This window comes from Lepidochelys kempii, chromosome 10 (genome assembly GCF_965140285.1).
Source record: "Lepidochelys kempii isolate rLepKem1 chromosome 10, rLepKem1.hap1, whole genome shotgun sequence".
Lineage (NCBI taxonomy): Eukaryota > Metazoa > Chordata > Testudines > Cheloniidae > Lepidochelys > Lepidochelys kempii.
This window is the reverse complement of record NC_136389.1, coordinates 51,791,578-51,813,073: the sequence shown is the minus strand read 5'-3', so window position 1 is coordinate 51,813,073 and position 21,496 is coordinate 51,791,578. Positions and strand designations below refer to the sequence as shown.

Below are 21,496 nucleotides of genomic sequence, written 5' to 3'. Positions count from 1 at the left end.
AACTTTAGCTTTGGTAATCAGTATTTTATTTTTATTTTTTTTGCTAAGCGTCACTTAGTGTGCTTGGTGCAATACAAGATATAAACAAAAAACAGCTCCTACTTCAAGGAGCTTACAATCTATAGACAGACAATGAATGGAGACAGACAAAGAGATACCCAGAAAATGGTACTAACTTAGATTTTATTTGATACACTTATTTTAAATAGTCTGAGGAGTTTAGTTTATACTAAGTAAGCTACCTTGGCATCATTCAGTATTAATGTCTCTTGTGAGCCTGAAACCACAAACATAATTTAAAGAGTCATATCCTTATTGCTAAATTAAGTTAATTGTGCATTCACACAACTGTGACAAAACTACACCAGCATTTCTGTTTTAAAACACTATTTGCAGGGGATGGGGTTTAAAACTCAGTTATACAAATTCTAAATCAGAAAATTCAATCTTTTCAAAACAATCCAAATTTTTACTTTCACAACTGACCACAACTACATCTTAGGTTTTAAATATTTCCTTTTCCAAATGTGGTACATAATATGGCTTAGCCACAACTTATTTAGATTATCAGAGCATCTAAAAGTGACCACAATTAGCATGAGTATTTGTCTCAGTTATATGTGGAAACCACAAGTGAGATCCACACTTCTGCTCCAGCCCCTTTACAACAAACAAAAGGGCCAGAGTGGTGTAAATGGACCCTAAAATCCCTGATCCTGACCAAGGAAGGATGCTGTGGGCACAAGCACTGATGAAAACAACCATGAGACTGCCTTTTGAGCCCTCCCTTGCAAGCCCAAGAAGAGAAGGCATGCTGGAGGCAAACACACAGCACTGTAGAAATTCCGGACACTGGTATGGCCCACAGAGTAGCCTACTCTAAGGTTGAGAGGCCTCCCCTGGGCTGCCTAAGTTACACTAAAGGCCTCTCCAACCTCCTACTGCAACCCAGGATCAGGAAGGCACAAAGCTGGCTTAAAGGCATCTTAGTTCCCCTTCACACCAAACTGTGAGTTCTGCATTGAACCTTTAAAAGCACAGCACAGACTCTCATCCCATGGCTTCAAACATCAAAGGGTTGGTAGAGAAAAAGCAGTGGAAAAAAACAGTTTATTAAAACTATGCTACCCTATCATCAAGGTCTGACAAAATATTAAGTGAATTTTAAATTTCGTTAATAGAAATTTTTTTTTTTGAAGAAAACAGTTGATATTACTGAACCACAACATAAAAACGTTGATACAGAGGGAAAAATTTCAAAACCAATTAAAAAATTTAACTGCCATTATTGAAAAAAAAGAAGCGTGTAAAAGGATGAGAAAAATCAAGGACTCTGACAAGCAAAATGAAATTAATGAATATGAAGAAGGATTCCAGATGAATACAGCCAGATTTTTTTAAATGAATGTAATATTAAAATAGGATAAGTTTGGAACAAAACAATTTTTTCAAAAGTTAGCATATATAAAACAAGAATGAACCAAAAAAAAAAAATCAATCTCATGTTCTGAGAAAAACGTTTAAAGTAAAAATTCAAACAATGAAATATTTCACTCTGTATTAGCTTAGCTGGGAGATAGTGATGACATTCTGAGAACCTACACAGTTACACTAAGGATTTCTTATAGAGCATTTCAGACCATGTAAATACAGTTACACTTTAAAAAAAAATCCACAGAGCAATAATCTTGAAACTTACATGAAAAATGACTGAACGTTTACTTGTCCTTATAAGCTAGCTTTTAATAATGGAGTTGTCAAAATGAATGTGGCACAGCTGCAATACATACTTTATAAAACATAAAATATGTAGGGAAGCTATAGAGGAAAAAAAAATAAACATGCCATCATGTACTTGCTTGAAGCTCTTCTTTTTTCTGGGGCTCAACTGGCCAAAAAGGAGTAAATACACTACCACATAAGAATCAGAAGACAAAAGGAGACATTTGATACAAAAGACAACATTCATAAAATCTCTTTCTTCATATTACCCTGGCTCAAATTTAATTGATCTATCTGCATTTCATCCATGCATGAAAAACATCAACAAGCAAACTCTGAAGAAAGCATTTTCTTGGTAACAATATTCATTAGTGTATATCATCTAGGCAGCACAAACCTTGTAAGTTCTCTGCATCACAATTTTTGATTTTGTGTTTCCTCTTCTGTTGCATTTATATCTATATGCTTATATATATTAATATTCATACTTAAGAGTCACAATCATTTAATTCAAAAATTCAGAACTACACTCACTACTACAGGTACAGAAAAATATTTAAATTACTACAACAGTAGATATTTTAGATGTAAGATATCTGCACTATTGTGTCCTGTTGGTTATCATTCAAGTTACTAGAAATTTAAGAGGCAAGCACTACACTGTACTTAAAGAACATCTGTGTAATATACCACCTCATGACAGACATTTGTGCAACATACCAACTCATAACAGATTGAGACAGCGACTCTTGGTTTTGTTTGCCCACAAAAATGTATGTGTGATTGCATGTCTAAATGTGTGTGCATTTACTACGTGTGCATTTACTAGAAATGTATATGCAGAATCTGGTGTTTTCTTGCCCAAACGACCATTTAGATGCATTAACACTCACTCTTTCCTGCCCTAAAGGAACTGGGGAAAAGATCAGAGGGATAAGAACAAAGAATGCAGACAGGGTGCTGCCTACTGAGCTACATCAGTGTTGGGGGTTCTCTCTGGTCTGGCAAGACTGAAGATGATGAATCAATAACAGACAGAAGAGAGGAGAAGAGAAGGCTGAGGGAGGTCCAGGGAAGATGCTAATCGCTCGTCTCCATCTCCAATAGCCAAAAGCATTTTAGAGAAGATTTCTGGAGGGATTTCTACCTTGTTGGGGTGGAAGCTGATGGTGGCTTTCTAGAATCTGAGTAGTAATGGGTGGGTATAAGAGCTCCAAAGGATCCTAGAGCTGAAGAAGGGGCCTTGTTGTCATGCTACTGCTCAAGTGGAGCATCTGAAGAAACGGGGAATGGAGAATTAGCCACTCAGTCCCTGCTTGCATTTTTGGATCTAACAAGAACTTGAGGTTCATGTAGGTGAAAAAGCAAAGCTTTCCTTCCACACCCACCTACAGAACCACCAAGAAGGGCAAACACTTTTTTTAGCAACTCTTGCACCGCTCACTAACTATGTTGCTGATGACGATTGGGAGCAACGTTCACACATTAAATTTGACCATGGGAAGTAGTGAGCGTTAAGCTATTGGGAAAGAGGAATTGGGCAGGGAAAGACAGTTCAGTAACTCACTATTTAACAAAACTATCTGAAATACACTATTTCTAAAGAGATGTAACCCACTCAAGAGCTTGCTCATCCCCAAAATGGGGCTACGTGATTAAATGTTTCTCTTCAAATAAAAGGAACACAGTATAACCAAAAGGAACAAAAAATACTTCCTACGGTACAGCATGGTTCCATTTGCTCTTTTTCCTTCCCAAACAGAAGATTAACATCTCTGTGCACTAACTCATCATTCAAACTGGTAAGTAAGAGTCCTAAAGCTCCATTATCAATCCCCTAAATCAACAATATTCTTCCCTACAAAACAAAATTAACAAATCCAAGACCTTAAACAAGTCACAATAATCAATTCCCTTGAGCCGCAATGAGGAGAAAAAACAATAGTTAATTGCCCTACGTAACTAGTTCTTCAAGATGTTGTAGCCAGTGTGGATCCCACTATAGGTCCATGTGCACCTCATGCACACAAGGCTGGACTTTTTGGCAATCAGTGTCTGTTGGGGCCATGCATGTGTCTCCTTGTGCTAAGTGATAAAGGGAGGGACAGCCACTACCTACCTCACTTCCCTTGCAATCCAAAGTCTTTGCTAGAGGACTCCAAAAAGCAGATACACAGGATGGGTCATGAAATCCACACTGAAATCGCTTTGAACAGTTAGTGTAAGGTAAGTAACTGTTCTTCAAGTATGTGTCTGTGGATCCCACTAAATGTGACTGGAGAGCAGTATCCTCTCTGGGTGGTGGGAGTAAGCAATGTCAGCTGCGACAGTCAGAGACTGAAGTACTGCTCTTCAAACTTGGAACCTGCAGACATGTCAAGTGCCTAATGTTAACAAGAGCCAGTGTGTTGCTCCACATGGCTGCCTTACAGATTTAAGAGATTGGCACATTTCTGAAGTAGGCTGAAGATGTTGCCTGTGCCATGGTGGAGTGAGCCTTGATGTTTCGAGGGAGAAGCTTGCCAGCCAGTTGACAGCAGGTGGAAATATGCCATGTGAGTCATTTCAAGATTCTGTGGGATGAGATAGCTTGGCCTTTGATGTGCCTGATATGACCACAAAGAGGGAGAGAGCCTGAAATGATTTGTACTGTTGGAGTAACAGAGCAAGGCCCTGGAAATATCCAGATAACTAGGCTTCTTTTCTCCTGGCAAAGTGTGTGGCTTCAGGAAGAAAACTAATGAGACAACAGACTGATTCTGATGTAATTCTGAAACCACTTTAGGGAAGAACTTAGGGTGTTATTTCATCACATCTTTTGCCTTTGGAAGATGGATACAGACGTAAGAGCCAGGAGCTTACAGACTCTCCACACTGATGAGAAAGACCATCTTGATGGTAAGATGGTATATCGAGCATCTGGTAATGTTCTGAAAGGAGGCTCCATGATGTGTTAGAAGACGTGGAGGTCCCAGCCGAGAGTCAGGTCTCTAGCTGGAGGGCAGATCTGAAGAAGGCCCTTGAGGAATCTCAACTCCACAGTTTGTCAGAAGACTGAATGTGATCGTTTTGGAACGCAGCACACCAATATTACTGCCAGGTGGACTTTGAGGGTATGTCTAGAATGCAGTTGGCAGGTGTGATTCCCACATGGGTAGACAGACTTGTGCTAGCTTAGCTCAAGATAGCATGGTAAATACAGCAATGTGGACACTGCAACACTGGCAGCAGTTCGGGCTACCACCCAAGTCAAAGCCCACTAAACACCAGGTCCACACAACCCCATGGGTCCTAGCTCGAGCAGCTGGCCCAAGCAGCCATCAGAGGCCACAACATCCACACTACCATTTTTAACAAGCTAGCTCACCCTGAGCTCACGTGAGTTTGTCCGCCTGTGCTGGGAATCAAACCTCCCAGCTACAGTGTAAACATTTCCTAAAGCAGCTAAATGCTAGTCCTGCCTGCTTCAGGAGCAGCATCTAGTCCAGAACCTTTGGCATTGAGGCCTCTACTGCATTCGTATTGTTTTGGGCTGCCCACACAGAAATCTTTTCCACTTTGAGGAGTAAATTTACCTGGCAGAAGGTTGCCAGCTTAGTAAAAGAAATCTCCTGAACCTGTGAGAAGCAGTCTCCTTCGGTCCTGTTCATGCAGCCAACATCCAGGCCATCATGTGTAAAGCCTATGGATTTCAGTGCAGTATTTGACCCTGGTTCTATGATATAATGTCCAGATAGGTGAGAAGGTGCATGGGTGGCAGTCTGGACATCTGCAGGAAATGCAATAGCCAAAGCTGACTTGGCCAGTAGGCAGCTATCTTAATGATTGTAAATTTGTCCTATCTGATGTTGGATATTATCATGGGAATCAGGGAAATATGTGGGAAGGCATATAGGAGTCCTCGAGACTATCGAAGAAAAAAAAAAGACATCTGGAAGGGAGCTTGGGCTCACTCTGCCTCTGGAGCAGAAGTCACTGCACATGGCATTTTCTGCTATGGCAAACAGATCTATGGAGGGGGTTCCCCACTGGCAGAATATTGGGCCTAGATGGATTTCTGCTGTGACCACTCATGTCTAGTTACTATGTTTCTGCTCAGTAAGTGAACCAGGTCATTGCTGACTACTGGAAGGTGTAGAGCTAGCAGCCTCCTTCTGTGCTGATGGCACTACTCCCATAACTCAACTGCTTACAGATAAATGGATAATTGAGCACCTTGTTTGTTTACACAGCGCATAACTGAAGTGTTGTCCATCAAGATCTGCAGAATAGAGTTCCAAAGAACAAGTAGGAAAGCAGTGCAGGCTAGCTGGATGGCTCTTAGTTCCAAGAGGTTCATATGGAGCTTTATATGATTATGAGACCATATGCCTTGCATCTGAAGATGGTTCAGGTAGGTGCCTCAATTTGTCCCTAAGGCATCTGTGACCAGCTTTGTTGCTGGGAAGAAGACTGAAAAGAGCATCCCCTTTTTCAAGTTCAACCGTCATCTTTTGAGGTCCCACATGAATAGGGGCAGAAGTGTGATTCATTTGTTTGTATAATGCCTGGGTGGGGAGTAGATGGTCCTTAGCTATTTTAGCAGCCCCAAGTGGAATCTGGCAAGTGACAGCACATATTTGCACATGCACATATTGGTTAGGAGCCTTATATACATATGCATGCATGGTCATCTGTCTTGTCCATAGGTAATGCACGACTGACTGAAAGGCCCAGAATCTGTCCTCTGGCAGGTATGCTTTTGCTTCTCTGAAGTCAAGAAGAGCTCCTACAAACTCTCTCGCCTGTGGTGGTACGAAGGAACATTTCTCATAGTTCAGCAGGGGTACCAAGAGAAAGAACAGGGAAAGGATACAATCTAGGTCTGTTTTGGTCTTCTTCCAAGACTTGCCTCTGATAAGTCAGTCATCCAGGTTGAGGTAGACATGGATTCCCTGTTTCCATAGATGTGCTGCCATCACAGTCAAACACCTTGACTGCATGAGGGACTTGGTTGTCTTGACTCAATACCTTCTTGTGCCTCTCTTTATGAGAGGACACCAACCTCCTACTCAACCTACTGCCCTGGTGCTTGGAGCAGCTTGTTTTGGCGCTCTGCTTCAAAGAGGTGTCAACTTCAGTGTCTGAGGCGGTGCTGATGTTGATGTCGGCATGGGGTCATGTTCAGTGGAGCACAGAATGATGGGAGCTTGACCATTAGAAGGGTCTTCAAGCTTTGTTCTTGTGGATCAAATGCCATCTTCATGGACTGCTCCAGAAAGTGGAGCTTCAGCCTCGCATCTTGTGACCTGTGAATCCTTGGAGAAAAGACTAGACCAAGCACCTGCTTGGCATATGGGATTCTCCCAGACAGAACAAGCAACTGTGCCCATCTTTCAGAGGAATAAGTTCATCACATTATGGATAAGACTTAAAGCCGACAGGTTTATAGTTTGCCATTTCAAGGTCCTTGCACGGGGAGTCTCTATGGAGGAGGAGAGTCTGATCAATGATGTTAAATCCAACAGGTGCTAGAACAGACTACAGTCATTAAATTTAAAGAATAAAGGTTGTTCGGAGGATTCTCAAAAGGTCTGAAAAAGTTTAGCCTAAGCCAAGGTCTACTAGGTCAGACACCAGCTAGGTTCCATCTCACTGCCAGGGGAGCTAGAGGGAACAGATAGAGGGTTTCAGAGTAACAGCCGTGTTAGTCTATATTCACAAAAAGAAAAGGAGTACTTGTGGCACCTTAGAGACTAACCAATTTATCTGAGCATAAGCTTTCGTGAGCTACAGCTCACTTTATAGTAATTTCATTTAGACTATGCTTCCTTAGTTTATGAGAATGCCGTGTGGAACTGTATGAAAAGCCTTACTAAAATCAGGATATATAACATCTACTGCTCCCATCCCCTCCACTAGACGAGACACCCTATCAAAGAAAGACATTAGGTTGGTCTGGAAAGATTTTTTTTTGAAAAATCCATCCTGGCTATTCCTTATAATCTGACTATCCTCTAGGTCAGGGGTCTCAAACACACGGCACACGGGGCTATTTCCTGCGGCCCGCCAAGCTCCCCGTGCCACACTGCCCCCTCCGCCTCACCTACCTCTGGGCCAGGGGTGGGCAAATTACAGCCTACGGGCCAAGATTGCCCCCCCTGGCGCCATGAGCCCAGCGCTGGGCCCAGCACTACATCAGAGTTAGGTGGACCAGACTATAATTGCCTGAGTCCTCTTTGTTCCCCTTTTTATAGACAGGTATTATTTTTGCCCTTCTCCAGTCCTCTACGACTTCAACTGTCCTTCATGTGGTCTCAAAATAATTGCTAACATTTCTGTGAGATTGCTTCAGCTAGTTCCTTATGTACTCTAGGATGAATTCCATCAGGCCCTGCTCACTTGAATACATCTAACTCATCTAAATATTCTTTAAGCTATTTTCCCCCAATTCTGGCTTGTGTTCCTTCCCCCTTGTTGTTAATATTAATTGTGTTGAGTATCAGGGTCACCATTAACCTTTTTAGTGAAGACTGAAGCAAAATAGGTACTGAACACCTCAGCCATCTTAATGTAATCAGTTATTAGCTCTCCTTACCCACTAACTAGAGGACCAAACACTTTCTGTTGTCTTTTTCTTGCTTCTTTTGTATTTAAAAGAACCTATTCTTATTGCCTTTTACGTCCCTTGGTACATGTAATTCATTTTGTGCCCCAGCCTTTCTAAATTTGTCCCTGTAAGCTTGTGCTATTCTTTTGTACTCCCCTCCTTAACAACTCATCCATATTTCCAATTTTTGTAGGATTCCTTTTTGATTTTCAAGTTATTAAAGAACTCCTGATGTAGCCACACTGGCATCTTCCGATCTTTCCTTCTCATCGGGATAATTTGCAGTTATGCCTTTAATAGTATCTCCTTGACAAACTACCAGGTCTCCTGAACTTTTTCCCTTATATTTTCTTCCCATGTGATCTTACCTACCAGTTCTCAGAGTGCTTTTTTGAAGTCCACTGTCCTTATTCTGCTGTTCTCACTCCTTCCTTTTCTTCAAACCATGAAATCTATCATTTCATGGTCACTTTCATCCAAATTGCCTTCCACCTTCAGATTCATTACCAATTCTTCCCCGTTGGTCAGAATGAAGTCTAAAAGGGCTATCTCCCTGGCTACTTTCTCCACTTTCTGAAACAAAAAGTTGTCCCCAATACACTCCAAGAACTTATTGGAAATTTTGCATTTTGCCATATTACTTTTCATAGAATAACATAGAATATCAGGGTTGGAAGGGACCTCAGGAGGTCATCTAGTCCAACCCCCTGCTCAAAGCAGGACCAATCCCCAATTTTTGCCCCCGATCACTAAATGGCCCCCTCAGGGATTGAACTCACAACCCTGGGTTTAGCAGGCCAATGCTCAAACCACTGAGCTATCCCTCCCCCCAATTCTATTCTCCCTGTACCTTTTTTTTTTTTAAAGCTTCAAATAAACTTTTCTGCTTCTCCACCCTGTTATAATTATTAAGTAAAGCACACCGGGTAACAAACCCCTCCTGTTGTTTTGCCTCTCGGCACTGGGTGCTGGCAACACTTCCATCAGGCAAGGGGGACTTGAACCAGTGGCCTTATACACGGTGGGTGAGTATGCTAACCATGAGGCTAAAGATTATAATTTATAATTTCCAACAGATGTTTGGGTAATGAAAGTCACCCATTACTATAAGGTCTTGTGTTTTGGATATATCGGTTATTTCTTCCACAAGTGCCTCATCCGCCTCCTCTTCCTGATTTGGTGTTGAAAAGTTAGACCCCTACCATGACATCACCCGTTTTCCCCCTTTTATCTTTACCCAGAGGCTTTTAACTGGTCTGCCTCTCACTTCCTTCTGGACCTCAGAACAAGTGTATATATTCTTGTATATATTTTACTCCCTTTTTCTTCTGCCTGTCCTTCCTAATCAAGCCATCCCCATCTATGCCAATATTCCAGTTATGAGACTTATCCAACTTAGTCTCTAATGCTCACATGCTAACAAATGACCTCTCTAAATATTCTCCCTTATAACTAGGAATGAGCTATCAACTAACCAGAAGACTACTAAAGTTTGCCCTAATATCTCCACAATATTCAAGCTTCCCCAAACCCAGGGGCCGCATCCAGCCCTTCAGACATTTTAATCCTGTCCTCGAGCTCCCGCCAGGGAGCAGGGTCAGGGGCTTGCCACACTCCGTGTATACCATGGCTCCTGGAAGCAGTGGCATGTCCCCCCTCCGGCTCCTACATGTAGGTGGCAGCCAAGCGAGTGTGCAGAGCTGTCTGGCCGGAGGGGGAACATGCCACTGCTTCTGGAAGCTGCTTGAGGTAAAGCACCACCCAGATCCTGCACCCCTCACCCCCTCCCAAGCCCCAACCCCCTGCCCCAGCCCTGATCCCCCTCCTGCCCTCTGAACCCCTTGGTCCCAGCCTGGAGCCCCTTCTTGCACACTGAACTCCTAATTTCTTGACCCACCACAGAGCCCACACCCCCAGCTGGAGCCCTCACCCCCCCCCCGCACCCCAACCCCCAATTTCGTGAGCAATCATGGCCTGCCATACAATTTCCATACCCAGATGTGGCCCTCAGGCCAAAAGGTTTGCCCACCCCTGCCCAAACACCACGTACATCTGAACTGCAAAGTTAGTTTCCAAGCCCTTTGTAGAGATCAGGCACTGAACTCAAAATTATTTTAGCATCAGCTGGTCACTCTTGTGACACATACATCCCTATCTCACCCTCTAAAGACAAGACATATTCTTTGCTTCCTCCATTACTTCCAAGATGACTCTTTGATAGTCTTCAGAAAGAAAACCATTAAGATTCTTCAGACTGATATATCATATCATCTAGAAGGACCAGGTACTTGGACTTACATATACTGTTAACGGAAAACTGCCCTCCCACCCTCTTCCAAATCAAGTGCCTTTCATCTTCTGGATTAGAGTTCTGAAAGCTCTGAACTGCACTCTATGACAAAAATCCATTGTAAGCATAAGGATAGAGAACATCACTTGAACATCCCCCATCAGTTTCTTCTTGCTGGCTTCAGAAAGCGAGTGAAAGTAGAATGAAAACTCTCTGAAAGTTCTGTAGTAATAAATGGACCTACAAATTTACCCTAATTGTAAGCTCAACTTGTGAAAAGTGGATAAAGTTTCATGAATTGTCACAATGATCTATTATATAAAACTGTTTAAGAAAAGATATGTAAAGAAGAGAGAAAGACTGAATTAATTTAAACAAAAAGTTTACTGATATAATCTTAACACAGTTTTTGAATTTAACTGGTAAGCAAGAGGACCACTCATCACTCCTTTTTGAAGTCCTTAAAAAGATATTTTCAGGAAGAACAGTGAGAAGAACTTTTCATCACCACTGCTGCTGTGGTGGAAGGATTGTTCCCATGACGCCAGACCTTGATATTCTATGGGGGATGCTTGACCATGATCGCTGCACCAGAAAGGATGCCAATCTGATACGTTAGATCCCGCTGTCTTCTCCTCCCTCAGGTGCCCCTTTTCGCTCCCTATCTTCCTCCTGTCCTACCTCTATCCCTCTCTCTCAGTTTTTAACTGGATCCTGAAATCAACTGTACTGCACAGTGCCAGCACGGTGGAATGAGATGGTTCATCCAGCTCTGCTCAGCCTGAGGACCAGGGAAGGAAAGGGACCTGACCAGACCAGTCAGATGATGTCTCTGATGAGGCTGGTGAGCCGGCATCCACAGCAACAGCTGTCATGGTCAACCTACCTGCCCAAAACATCCCAGCCGTGACTGAGCAGGCACCCAATATCCTGAGATCATCCACAAAATCCATATTCCCCCATCTTTACTGTCCTATTTATTCTCTCCCTTCTGCATCTGTCTGTTTTGTCTAAGGCAGGATAATGACTATCATTCTCAATTCAGAACTGAACAGAAGAACTTTCTCCTCAACCAGGAAGGACTGTTAGACTGCATAAGAGACTTTAACCAATATTCACTGTCTCCAGAAAGGACTTAATAGGTTTTGATTAAGTTTGTTTTGGAAAAACGATCAGAGTTCTAATGCTTTTTACCTCGTTTTATTTTCCTTGTGTGTGTTTCAATCAATACATTTCTTAAGTTTGGTCTGAGTTTCATAATGTGTTTGCCACGGTATTAAGCAGGCTGAGGACTCTGTATATCAATCCCCAGACCTTGTTTAACACAGTTTAATGTTGGACAGTAACTGAGTTGTGCTAACACCTTTATCCTCTATACTCCATCTAAATTAATACAACAGCTTTCACTAGCTCCTAAGAAATATCCCACTAGGAAAAGATATATACAGTGGGTTCTAGAACTTACCAATCAGACATCTTTGCCACACAAAGACATGATCAAAGAGTGGTTATTTACGATCAACAGTAATATATAAGAGACTTCAAAAATTCTAATTTTTTTAAAATAAGAACAAAATTTTCATGTACCATTCTAATGAGCTAAGATCGTATATATGATACTTCAGAAACAAGTTATTTCATGTGAATCTAAAAGTACTTTAAAAAACACTGAAAGCAAGTTTAAAATCTACTAGTTTACACCAATATCCAATATATTAATAAAAACTTACCCCTCTTTCTATGTGAGGATGCAAAATCCAAATCAACATTTCGTCTTCCACTCTAGATTAAAAAGAATCAATACAAAACCTCATTTCTTTTTCTAATTATACAACAAAAAAGTACCTCAAGATTTAGGTACTTAAAGCTTTTCAGTGCTAAGTGAAATGAGATAAAGCAAAGCATTTTATTTTAGTTAAAACAATCTGAGTTTTAAATAACACGACAGAGAACACCCCACATTACATAAGATATAATTACGCTAACTGCCAAAACTTAAAAAAAAAAAAAAATAGGGAAATACTCTTAACTAAACTTCAGATCCACATGAGTACATGTAAATCTAAAATCATGTTCCTCAGAATACTCCAATTCTTCATATAACAAGATTTCCAAGCCTTTGGGGGGAAAAAACTGTGGTGCATAGCTTTGGCTGTGTAAATGTCACTGCTGCTCATGAATAAGGCTCCGTGTTTGTCACGGAGGTCACAGATTCCGTGACTTTCCCTGACCTCCGTGACTTCTGCAGTGGCTGGTGTGCCTGGCCTGCGGGCTGCCTGAGCAGCTCTAGCAGCCCCTGGGCCAGGCGCACTGGCTGCTGCTGGGGCAGTCTCCCCACTCCCCCCAGCAGCAGGAATTTGGGTGTGAGGGGGCTCAGGGCTGGGGACTGTGGTGCGAGGCGGTGCTTTTTGTTTACTGCCCATGACTTTTAATAAAAATACCCATGACTAAAACGTAGCCTTACTCATGAACAACAAAAAGACAACCTAAACTAACCTATAATAATTTTAAAGTTCATTTTTGTGCAATCATTTGTTTTCCCAATAGAAATGCAGGTGGTTTGCAGTGGGCTCCTCTGTATATCCACCGTAAATTCACAATGATTCTAAGCAAAATGGCACATGTTTAAGATATCTTTCGTATCTGAAAAAATATAGATGTAAGACTGAAACTGTATAAAATATCAAGTTAGTTTTACCTACCAGTGAGTAACCCTCTTCATCTGATTCAGGCTGAGATAAATCAGATTCACTCCTCGATTTGATCAGCCTATAGTTTGAACTAGGATGGGTTGAACGACTCTCTGCAGTAAGACTTTCACTCCTGCCTCACAAAAATACACAAATAAAAGAGAAAATTATTTCACAAATGCCCTTTGTAGAATACAAAACTAAAGTAAATTAGCAGCCATAAGATGTTGCACAAAGTCTCTGCTACAAATATTAATTTCAGGGTATAATACTCAAAAACTAAACTTTGTATATTTAATATGAACATAAGAAGTGTGTATACTACCTACCTGTATCACCATTAATGTTTATATCAGACAAAAGTAAGCACTGATAGTCAAATATTGATTCAGCTGGCAAAACAGCTTTATTTGGGAGAAGCCTAACCAGGATTGTCTCAAGAGCAAAAGGGGACAGGAATAGGATGTGAAAGGGCTTGCAAACGTTTACTAATGCCCTCTATTAGCATACATTATTGCTCCTCAGCACTGTTACTGAGCTGATGGCAGCCTGAGATGATTGATTTGCCTGAGCTCTTCAGTAAGTGTTATACATAGTAATGTTCAGTATGCAGAAACACTTAGATTTCTAGTGGAGGGGACATGGCAACAGACAAGGAAAGGCACTATATTTATTTAAGACCCACCCATTAAATGAATCCTAAGGTCAATATGCTGAAGATGAAAGCCACTTTGATACCACCACCAGACATAGCTGCCCCTGTTTTAATGCCTGGACTCCCAGCAAACAGTCAAAAAGAATAAAAATGGAACTGAAATTAAAAAGTCTTCCCTATAAATTTCTATTAAAATTTCAGTTTAAATACAGTTTAAATGTGAAACAGTCACAGAAAAGCTAAAAACACTGACTTTTAGTATAACTCTACTGAACAGTGTGACAGATGTTAAAAAGGACAAAGTCAAGATAGATGTAGTTTAAAAAAAAAAAACTACATCTGTGTTACTAGCAATACCTTAGATTATTAAAATTAAATATTTTTTAAAATACACTTGACTACCAGAATTTATACTGTTTACTTCACATGCTGTTTCACTCCAATTTAGACAATGAAACTAGTTAGCCTTCCTTTCTGGTTTTCATGCATCTGGCTAAAAAAATGCTTTGTTTTCCAGGAAATATTGAATTTGTTTTTTTTTTAAATCATGAAAAACATTTCTATTTATATTAGGCCCTGTCTATCTTACTACTTTTTTTTAAAACCCCAAATTTGGGGTGTAAGCAGTGTAACCTTTAGCCAACACTATGTTAAATCCCACTAGATACAACAAATATAAACAAAAGAACAAAACAAAGACTCTTGTCAAACTAATTAAAATATGAATTTTTCAACAAATCAAATTAATTTTAAATCCTAGATGATCTGGATTTCATTATGAGTCCACACACCTATACTCAATTTCAAAAAAATCAAACTGTTTCAAGTATATCATACTATATCTAGGTTGCCAGTATGGCTCATGAGTATCATGTTGGCTTTTCTTATGAAAAATTGAGACACACCACTTTTCCTCTGAACCCAAGCATCAGTGTAATTTTATCTAAACCCTTGAGTTCTTTTTCTTTGTTGTCATATCCTCAGTTTATCTTCAAGGGTTATCTACTAAATTTTAATAAATATTTTTGGAAAGAAAGAACTAGAGGAAAATTAACTACTTTAATTAGTTAATGAATCCCACCTAGTCATGAGTCCAATCCCTTCAGGAGTACTAGTTGAAGGTTGCTGCAACTGTCCTTCCTCCCTTCGTTTTTGGAGCTCTTTAATAACAGGGCTTACTCCTAAGATCAACAAGGCACATCTATGGATCACAGAGTTGCATGCAGCAGTGTACACATCTTGACCCTCCGGAAGATCTGTGCTAACTCTTCGTTCCTGTTGGGACTGAGGAGGCTGATCATCAACTCTAGTCCCATTTCCAGTGTTCATCCTATCTCGATCCCGACTGCGAGCTACTTCACGGGCTGATAGGAAACATTGAAATATTTCTGTAACATGCAACACAAAAACAAGGTCTTAACTTCTAGGCAAAACTAAATGATAATAAAATAGTCATCTTCAGTTTAAGCCAATCATTGGCATTGACAAGTGGAAAATAACAATTTTTTCCTAACAGTAAAAAAAAGGATCCATTAACAAATAAAAAATCTACAAAACAAATTAACAAACGTAGAATAATTACTTAGTCTAGCATTTACAATGTTAAATTTAAAATGAAGGGAATAGTAAAATCTGACATGCTGCTAAACAATTCCTTCAGCAGCGCAGCAAGAAAGGGAATGATCAAAATTCTCACTCCGTTGAATACCTTCAAAGAGCCAGACTAAACAGGAAAGCTTCTACACTGCCATTTAAAAACCTCACATTTTATTTTTTAACATAAAAACACATCCCGTATTACAATGATCGGAGCAGGCATTGGCAATGTGCTATTCCTTGGATGCATTGTGCTTATGATAAACAACCTCCTGAAACCTCCTAGAGAATGGAATTTGTTTATATGGTACTATATAAAGATGGCCTGGGATTATAAAGTTAGGCTCAGGAAATAAGGAACAACTGCTACCAAGTAAAAGTAATAACTGGCTTTTTAAGCATGCCAGCTTCTGACTGTAACACTGTCTATCAGTGGCAGTGCAGGGTTAGCCATGTCCCTTAGAAGAGCATAAAAATTAGAGAAAATGCTTCCAACTAAATATTTCTAATTCTTACAATAAACTGGTGAAACTTACTGCAGTGCATGCATCCTACTCAAATTAGCCAAAACAACACAAATTCCAATACACACCAAACTGCAGCCTAACCAAAACAAGTGCTGGTTGGTCAACATCTGTGTACCTGAATTCTTGGAGAAAAGAAATCATCTGTAAGAAAGATAAACATTCCAATTTTCAATCAAATCTAGGTCCACAGACCCACCAATGGGATTTGTGTAACAGTATCCATCTGGGGGATATACAGTCATACAGAAGAACTGGTGTTGGCAGCACTGTTTACAGACAGTGCGTAGCCTGTAAAATCTAGAGGTCATTTGATTTTTGGTCTGTTCATTTCCTCTGGCGAAGTGGCTTTCCCTTCAGTCATATCTCTATTTCAGTGGGAGACACAAAAAGACTATACTCTTCTCCCATATTGCCGGTAGTAGTTCCAGCATATTTGGCAGGTGCCAATTTCTTTTTGGACTTGCCTCCTCAGAGGTCACTTTGCTAAGGTATTCTCCAACAGTCTTTCTCCCAAATATTTAGAGGCTAGTAGTAGAGTTTTTGCCTGAATATCACCACAGCAGGATTGAAGACAACCATGTCTGAATAAGAGAGATGAAACCCACAGCTCTGGCAAAAAATCTGAAAGAGCTGAGCAATGCTTTGGAAACAAAAACAGCTATTGGAATTATCTTACAGAAAGAGAGACCACCTGACCACAACATTTCCTGATCTTCAGGAGTACATCAGCCCATGCTAATATTGTTTGGGTAGAGCATGTGGATACACATGAAGCTGTCAAAGCTGTTGAGGATGCTTCAGAATTCCTCAGGAGAGATGAATCCACTTCCCCACCTCCCTTTCAGAAGGTACTGTGGCTCCTTTACCACAGAAGAAAGAAATTTAGGTAGAGAGATAACAGGTTTTGAACTACTTCACCTGGTAATATTTTCAGGACCTCTCTCCTAACCATCTGGGATTAGTTGGCTATTCACATTCTTTCCTAATCACATCTCTAGAGCTGAGTGGATTGACACCAAAATCTCAGATTTGTCTCCAGAGAGGAAATACTACTCTGTGGTCTCCCTTTCCTCCATAAGCTCAGTCCTTTTCATAATCCAAGCTCCATGTTTTGAAGGTTCTTTTAATGAGAAGTCTAGGAATTACGAGGCTTTTTTAATTTTTAAACTAAGAAGAATCCTAGTCTGTTTACCTGTGCTATGGGGGCAAAATAAAAACAAGTATGTTCTTCTAAGGGAAATGATGGCCCAATCTAGTTCTATATCTTTCTACAGTGCAAGCTGGAAGACCCTGTTGATGGGTCTATGGATCTGGGTTCGGTAGCAAATGGTGTCTCTTTATAGCTCCAGCCTGTTTCTAGGAAAACAAACTTAGGCTTTTGTTAGCTTTGGGTCACTGGGAAGAGTCTTCTGCCAAATGTTTGGCAGGCCTCTCAGTCCTTACAAATCAACAGAAAGTAGAAAACAGTCTCATCCAAGACCCCCCTCAAGCAAAGTTAAGTCCCTGAGCAGAAATTAAGCAATTTGCTATGCAGGTTCTCCTTAACCCTTGGTCAGGGTAGCCACGGCAGGCTCCTCCCTGAGGAGAGGGGAATAAGTCCTTTCTCCATGTCACTGAGAAACTCCAAACCACTTCCTCTTCCTGTTTTAATATTTGCCTTGTTCCAATCATGAGGCAAAGCAGGTTCTCTAGGATGAAACAAGCAACCTACCTCTCCTTCCCTAAAGGAAATTAACCCCTTCCTAACCTGCTAATGTGGTGATGACTAAGCAAAGGCTGGGGAGATGGATGTCTTAATAGTGGGATAATGTTTGGGGACGGCGGGGGTTAAAATATCCATTTTCACAAAGCTTTTAATATTTTCCACAGTGCATAATACACATTTGTTAAACCTTGCAAACTTACACAAAATAATTTTTAAAAACAAAACACGACTGATTTCTTTTTAAGTCAAATTCACTTTACTGCATTTTTCCACGACTGAAATGACTTCACTAACATAGAGCACATTGGGAATGTCACACTGATATAGTAACTAGCCACCTGAATATGGCTAGATGTGGTTTCATCAAAGGAGGAAAAACCACAACCTTTTAATTAACAGGCTGATTATTCCTTTCAGCCTGGGCACAAGACCCAATTCAGCAAAAACTACCAAAGCTGAAGGAATTTTGGCAATTTTCTTTGCAAGCCATATTTAAATATCAACAATTACAAATTATCTAGACAGTCCATGACGTTTACAGATGGTGGTGCAAATATGAAGTGTACTGAAAAACATACATTGGTAGTGTTACCAAGATCTGATTAAAGTAGGCATTCAACAGCATTAGTAAATTCCAAACCAATCCAATGTTAGCAACAATATATTTGATTCCAAACTCTAGAATAGGAGATATTTAAAATCTATTACTACATACATATAGAAAATATATTACAAACACACGTTTATTTAAAAGTGATGAATATTTCTTATCTTTTGACGCAATGAATATACTAAAATTTAACACAAATAAACTCAATGACATTTTGGATGTCTGAAGTAAAAACTCCTAGATTAATTTTTAATTTTTCCTGTGTCAAAAAAATGTACTGTTCTTTCTAGAAACCATGAATTGCATTCATACATTTAATGTCTACTTACTTCCGGCTGTCATGACTTCATGCTCTCTTTCCTCCTCTTCATCTTCTTGTTCTGGATGCCCCTCTTCTCTGTCTCTCTCTGCCTGCTCCTCCATTTCAGCTTCTTCATCAATGGTCCGAGTAAAAGAATGCTCTTGAGGATCAATATCTGCAGACTCCTGGTTTTCTGACATCTAGACAAAGTTGTTTAAGTTACATGGTGAAATCACTTCTCACTAAATGAAAAATTGTAATGTTGAAAAAATATTAAATAAAAAAGTTTGTACTCATTGTACTAATTGCTATCTACTTTTATGTACTTGGACGGGGTGGGCAAACTTTTTGGCCTGAGGGCCATCTGAAACTGTATAGAGGGCCGGGTAGGGAAGGCTGTGCCTCCCCAAATGGACGGGAGCTCAAGGGCCAGGCAGGATGGTCCCACGGGCCGGATATGACCCACGGGCCGTAGTTTGCCCACCTCTGTACTTGGGCCTCAACCTTTAATTGCCTGCACTGAACTTGTCCAAGTTAGACTGTGTCCTATCTAAGCTAAAGGCTTTGTAAGGCACCTTATTCAAATAATGGGTACTAAATAAATAATGAATAATAACTTACTGAAATTGAGGGCTATTAAAATCTCTATATATAGTCCACATTTTAATTTGTAAACATGCTTTAAAAACTTAAAGTCATTTTAATGAAGTGCAAAATTTCTTACTGAGGAAATGAAGAAACGTTTGGAAAGTGATCATTAAACCATAGCGTATATACAGTATTTGGTTAACAAATATATCCTCATAATATGCAGCAATATCCTATAATCAAGCAGATATTTTTCATTCTTACCCATCTGTCTCTTGAGGATGATCTAGTTTGAATAAGTTCCATGTTTTTGCAAGCAAGCAAGCGACTCCGAACTTTATACACACAGCGGTATACTTCTGCGAGGGCTTTACCAGGCTGGTATCTACAAAGAGCCATAATAGAAAAATCATACATTTCATTAAAAAAAAAAAAAGTACACAAAGATTTAAACATAGTTTCAAGTTACTTGCCTGCTCTCACCACAAGCTTGACTAAGTAAATTTGTGTGTTTCAAAAGAGCTGAAAGAACAAATCTAGACACAGTATCCAAGAGTGACTCGTTACTTAAGGTTGCACTGTCCCAATCTGAAAATAAAAACGAACCATTAAAATTTACTGGAATTTCCAAAAACTAATTCTGACAACATTTTAAAACAACATCAGTTACGAAGTTACATAAAAATCTTTCTCCCGCTAAATTTTTTGCCAATTTATAAATGAATTTAGTGTTCATGAAATAAACTAAGAGTACTGATTAACACAACACATAATGCAACAAACAAGGGGTGAACTAAAACAAAATCCTTAGAAACACCAATGAAATTTGAAATAAATCATGTTAATAATTATAGCATCATTTGCTTAAATGAGATGTTAAGAACTAACAAACTAATATTGATAGACTTGAAATATGCTTCAAAGGAACTTTCCAGCCACATCTTTCATTATTCTTTACTTAAAATTTTCTATTAGAACATTATGAAGATGCAGTTTTACTTCTGGATAACTCATCTAAAGACTGTTTGAAGTGCTGTTGTAGCCGTGTTGGTCCCAGGATATTAGAAAGATATCTTTTATTGGACCAATTTCTTTTGGTGAAAGAGACAAGTTTTCAAGCTACATAGAGTTCTTCTTCAAGGGGATGTGGAGAGTTGTCAACAGTCTTCTTCAGAGCTCTCTGTAAACTTCACAGCTTGTCTCATTCACCAGCAGAAGTTAGTCCAATCAGAGATATTACTTCACCCTACTTGTCTCTTTCAGAATGTGTTAACTACTTATGCTAAATGATCTGTATTTAGTGTGATACTCTGAGTACCTTTCCCTGATCTAAACAAGAGTTCTGTGTATGTCGAAAGCTGGTCTCTTTCACAAACAAAAGTTGGTCCAAAAAAAGATATTACCTCACTCACCCTGTTTAGTTTAAGATTGAAATTATGTGAGTTGCTTATAATTTGACCTGAAAATTACAAATACAGAAGATGATCAGAGTACTCCAAGTCTAAACTAGGAAGAGTCTTTGCTTAAGGACACCAGTCTTATCTTCAGATCTACCAGTGCAAAAATTGTGGCTGCTACAGAGATACTAAATTGCATTGAGCAAAGCTTGAATAAAAGGAGATTCTGACTAGCAAACAAGGTTTCTGAGACATTCATTTTAGATCACTCAACTGCACTGAAATTAACCCTCTCTCACATCCATATGACCAGGAAAAGGCAATGAAAACAACAAGGTTTTCCATCCTATTTATACATTTTTTTAAAAGTTTATAATATTGAAACACAACAGGGTCCTGAATAATACAAAAGTTACTAAATACTCATAGTAGAGTGACAGCTTGCTCGAGTCCCAAATAACTAAATTGAACAACAGATTTAGTAATTCATGAGCTGTCTTATGAGCCGTCCTGCTGCATTTTTGAAATCACCCAGCTTGGTTACAGTCGTGACAATCTAAAACAGACCAGTATTTTTTATTTATTTATTTATTTATTTATTTTTAAGTAGCCTTCCTCCCTTGGCATCTACATTTTTCAAACTCTGTAGGTGTTTTTCAAAAACTTATTGGAAAAATAATGGCTCTTTTAAAACAGACCTTGTTTTTATGAAGCTATAGCAATTTCAAACCCAGTAAAAAACTCTCAGTACGTAGATAAAAAATTCTACTATTAAAATAATTACAAAACAAGCTATTACTTTACTAAATGCAGCTACTTTACAGTC

The 21,496-nt window shown here is 39.6% G+C and overlaps 1 protein-coding gene across 9 annotated transcripts in view; it reads right to left on the bottom strand.

Annotated features, from left to right (window-relative positions):
- Positions 1-21,496, bottom strand: part of HERC1 (HECT and RLD domain containing E3 ubiquitin protein ligase family member 1) — a 217,521-nt gene that overhangs the window by 104,953 nt on the left and 91,072 nt on the right. For 8 of the 9 annotated variants that reach the window (XM_073303562.1, XM_073303563.1, XM_073303568.1 and 5 more), the window contains 6 exons: positions 19,747-19,861; positions 19,538-19,658; positions 18,714-18,885; positions 15,028-15,334; positions 13,304-13,424; positions 12,332-12,383 (listed from right to left, as the gene is read on the bottom strand). In XM_073303562.1, the coding sequence (XP_073159663.1) occupies positions 12,332-12,383; positions 13,304-13,424; positions 15,028-15,334; positions 18,714-18,885; positions 19,538-19,658; positions 19,747-19,861 (888 nt within the window). The remainder of the gene's footprint in view (positions 1-12,331; positions 12,384-13,303; positions 13,425-15,027; positions 15,335-18,713; positions 18,886-19,537; positions 19,659-19,746; positions 19,862-21,496) is intronic. The other variant, XM_073303567.1, reaches the window with a different exon arrangement.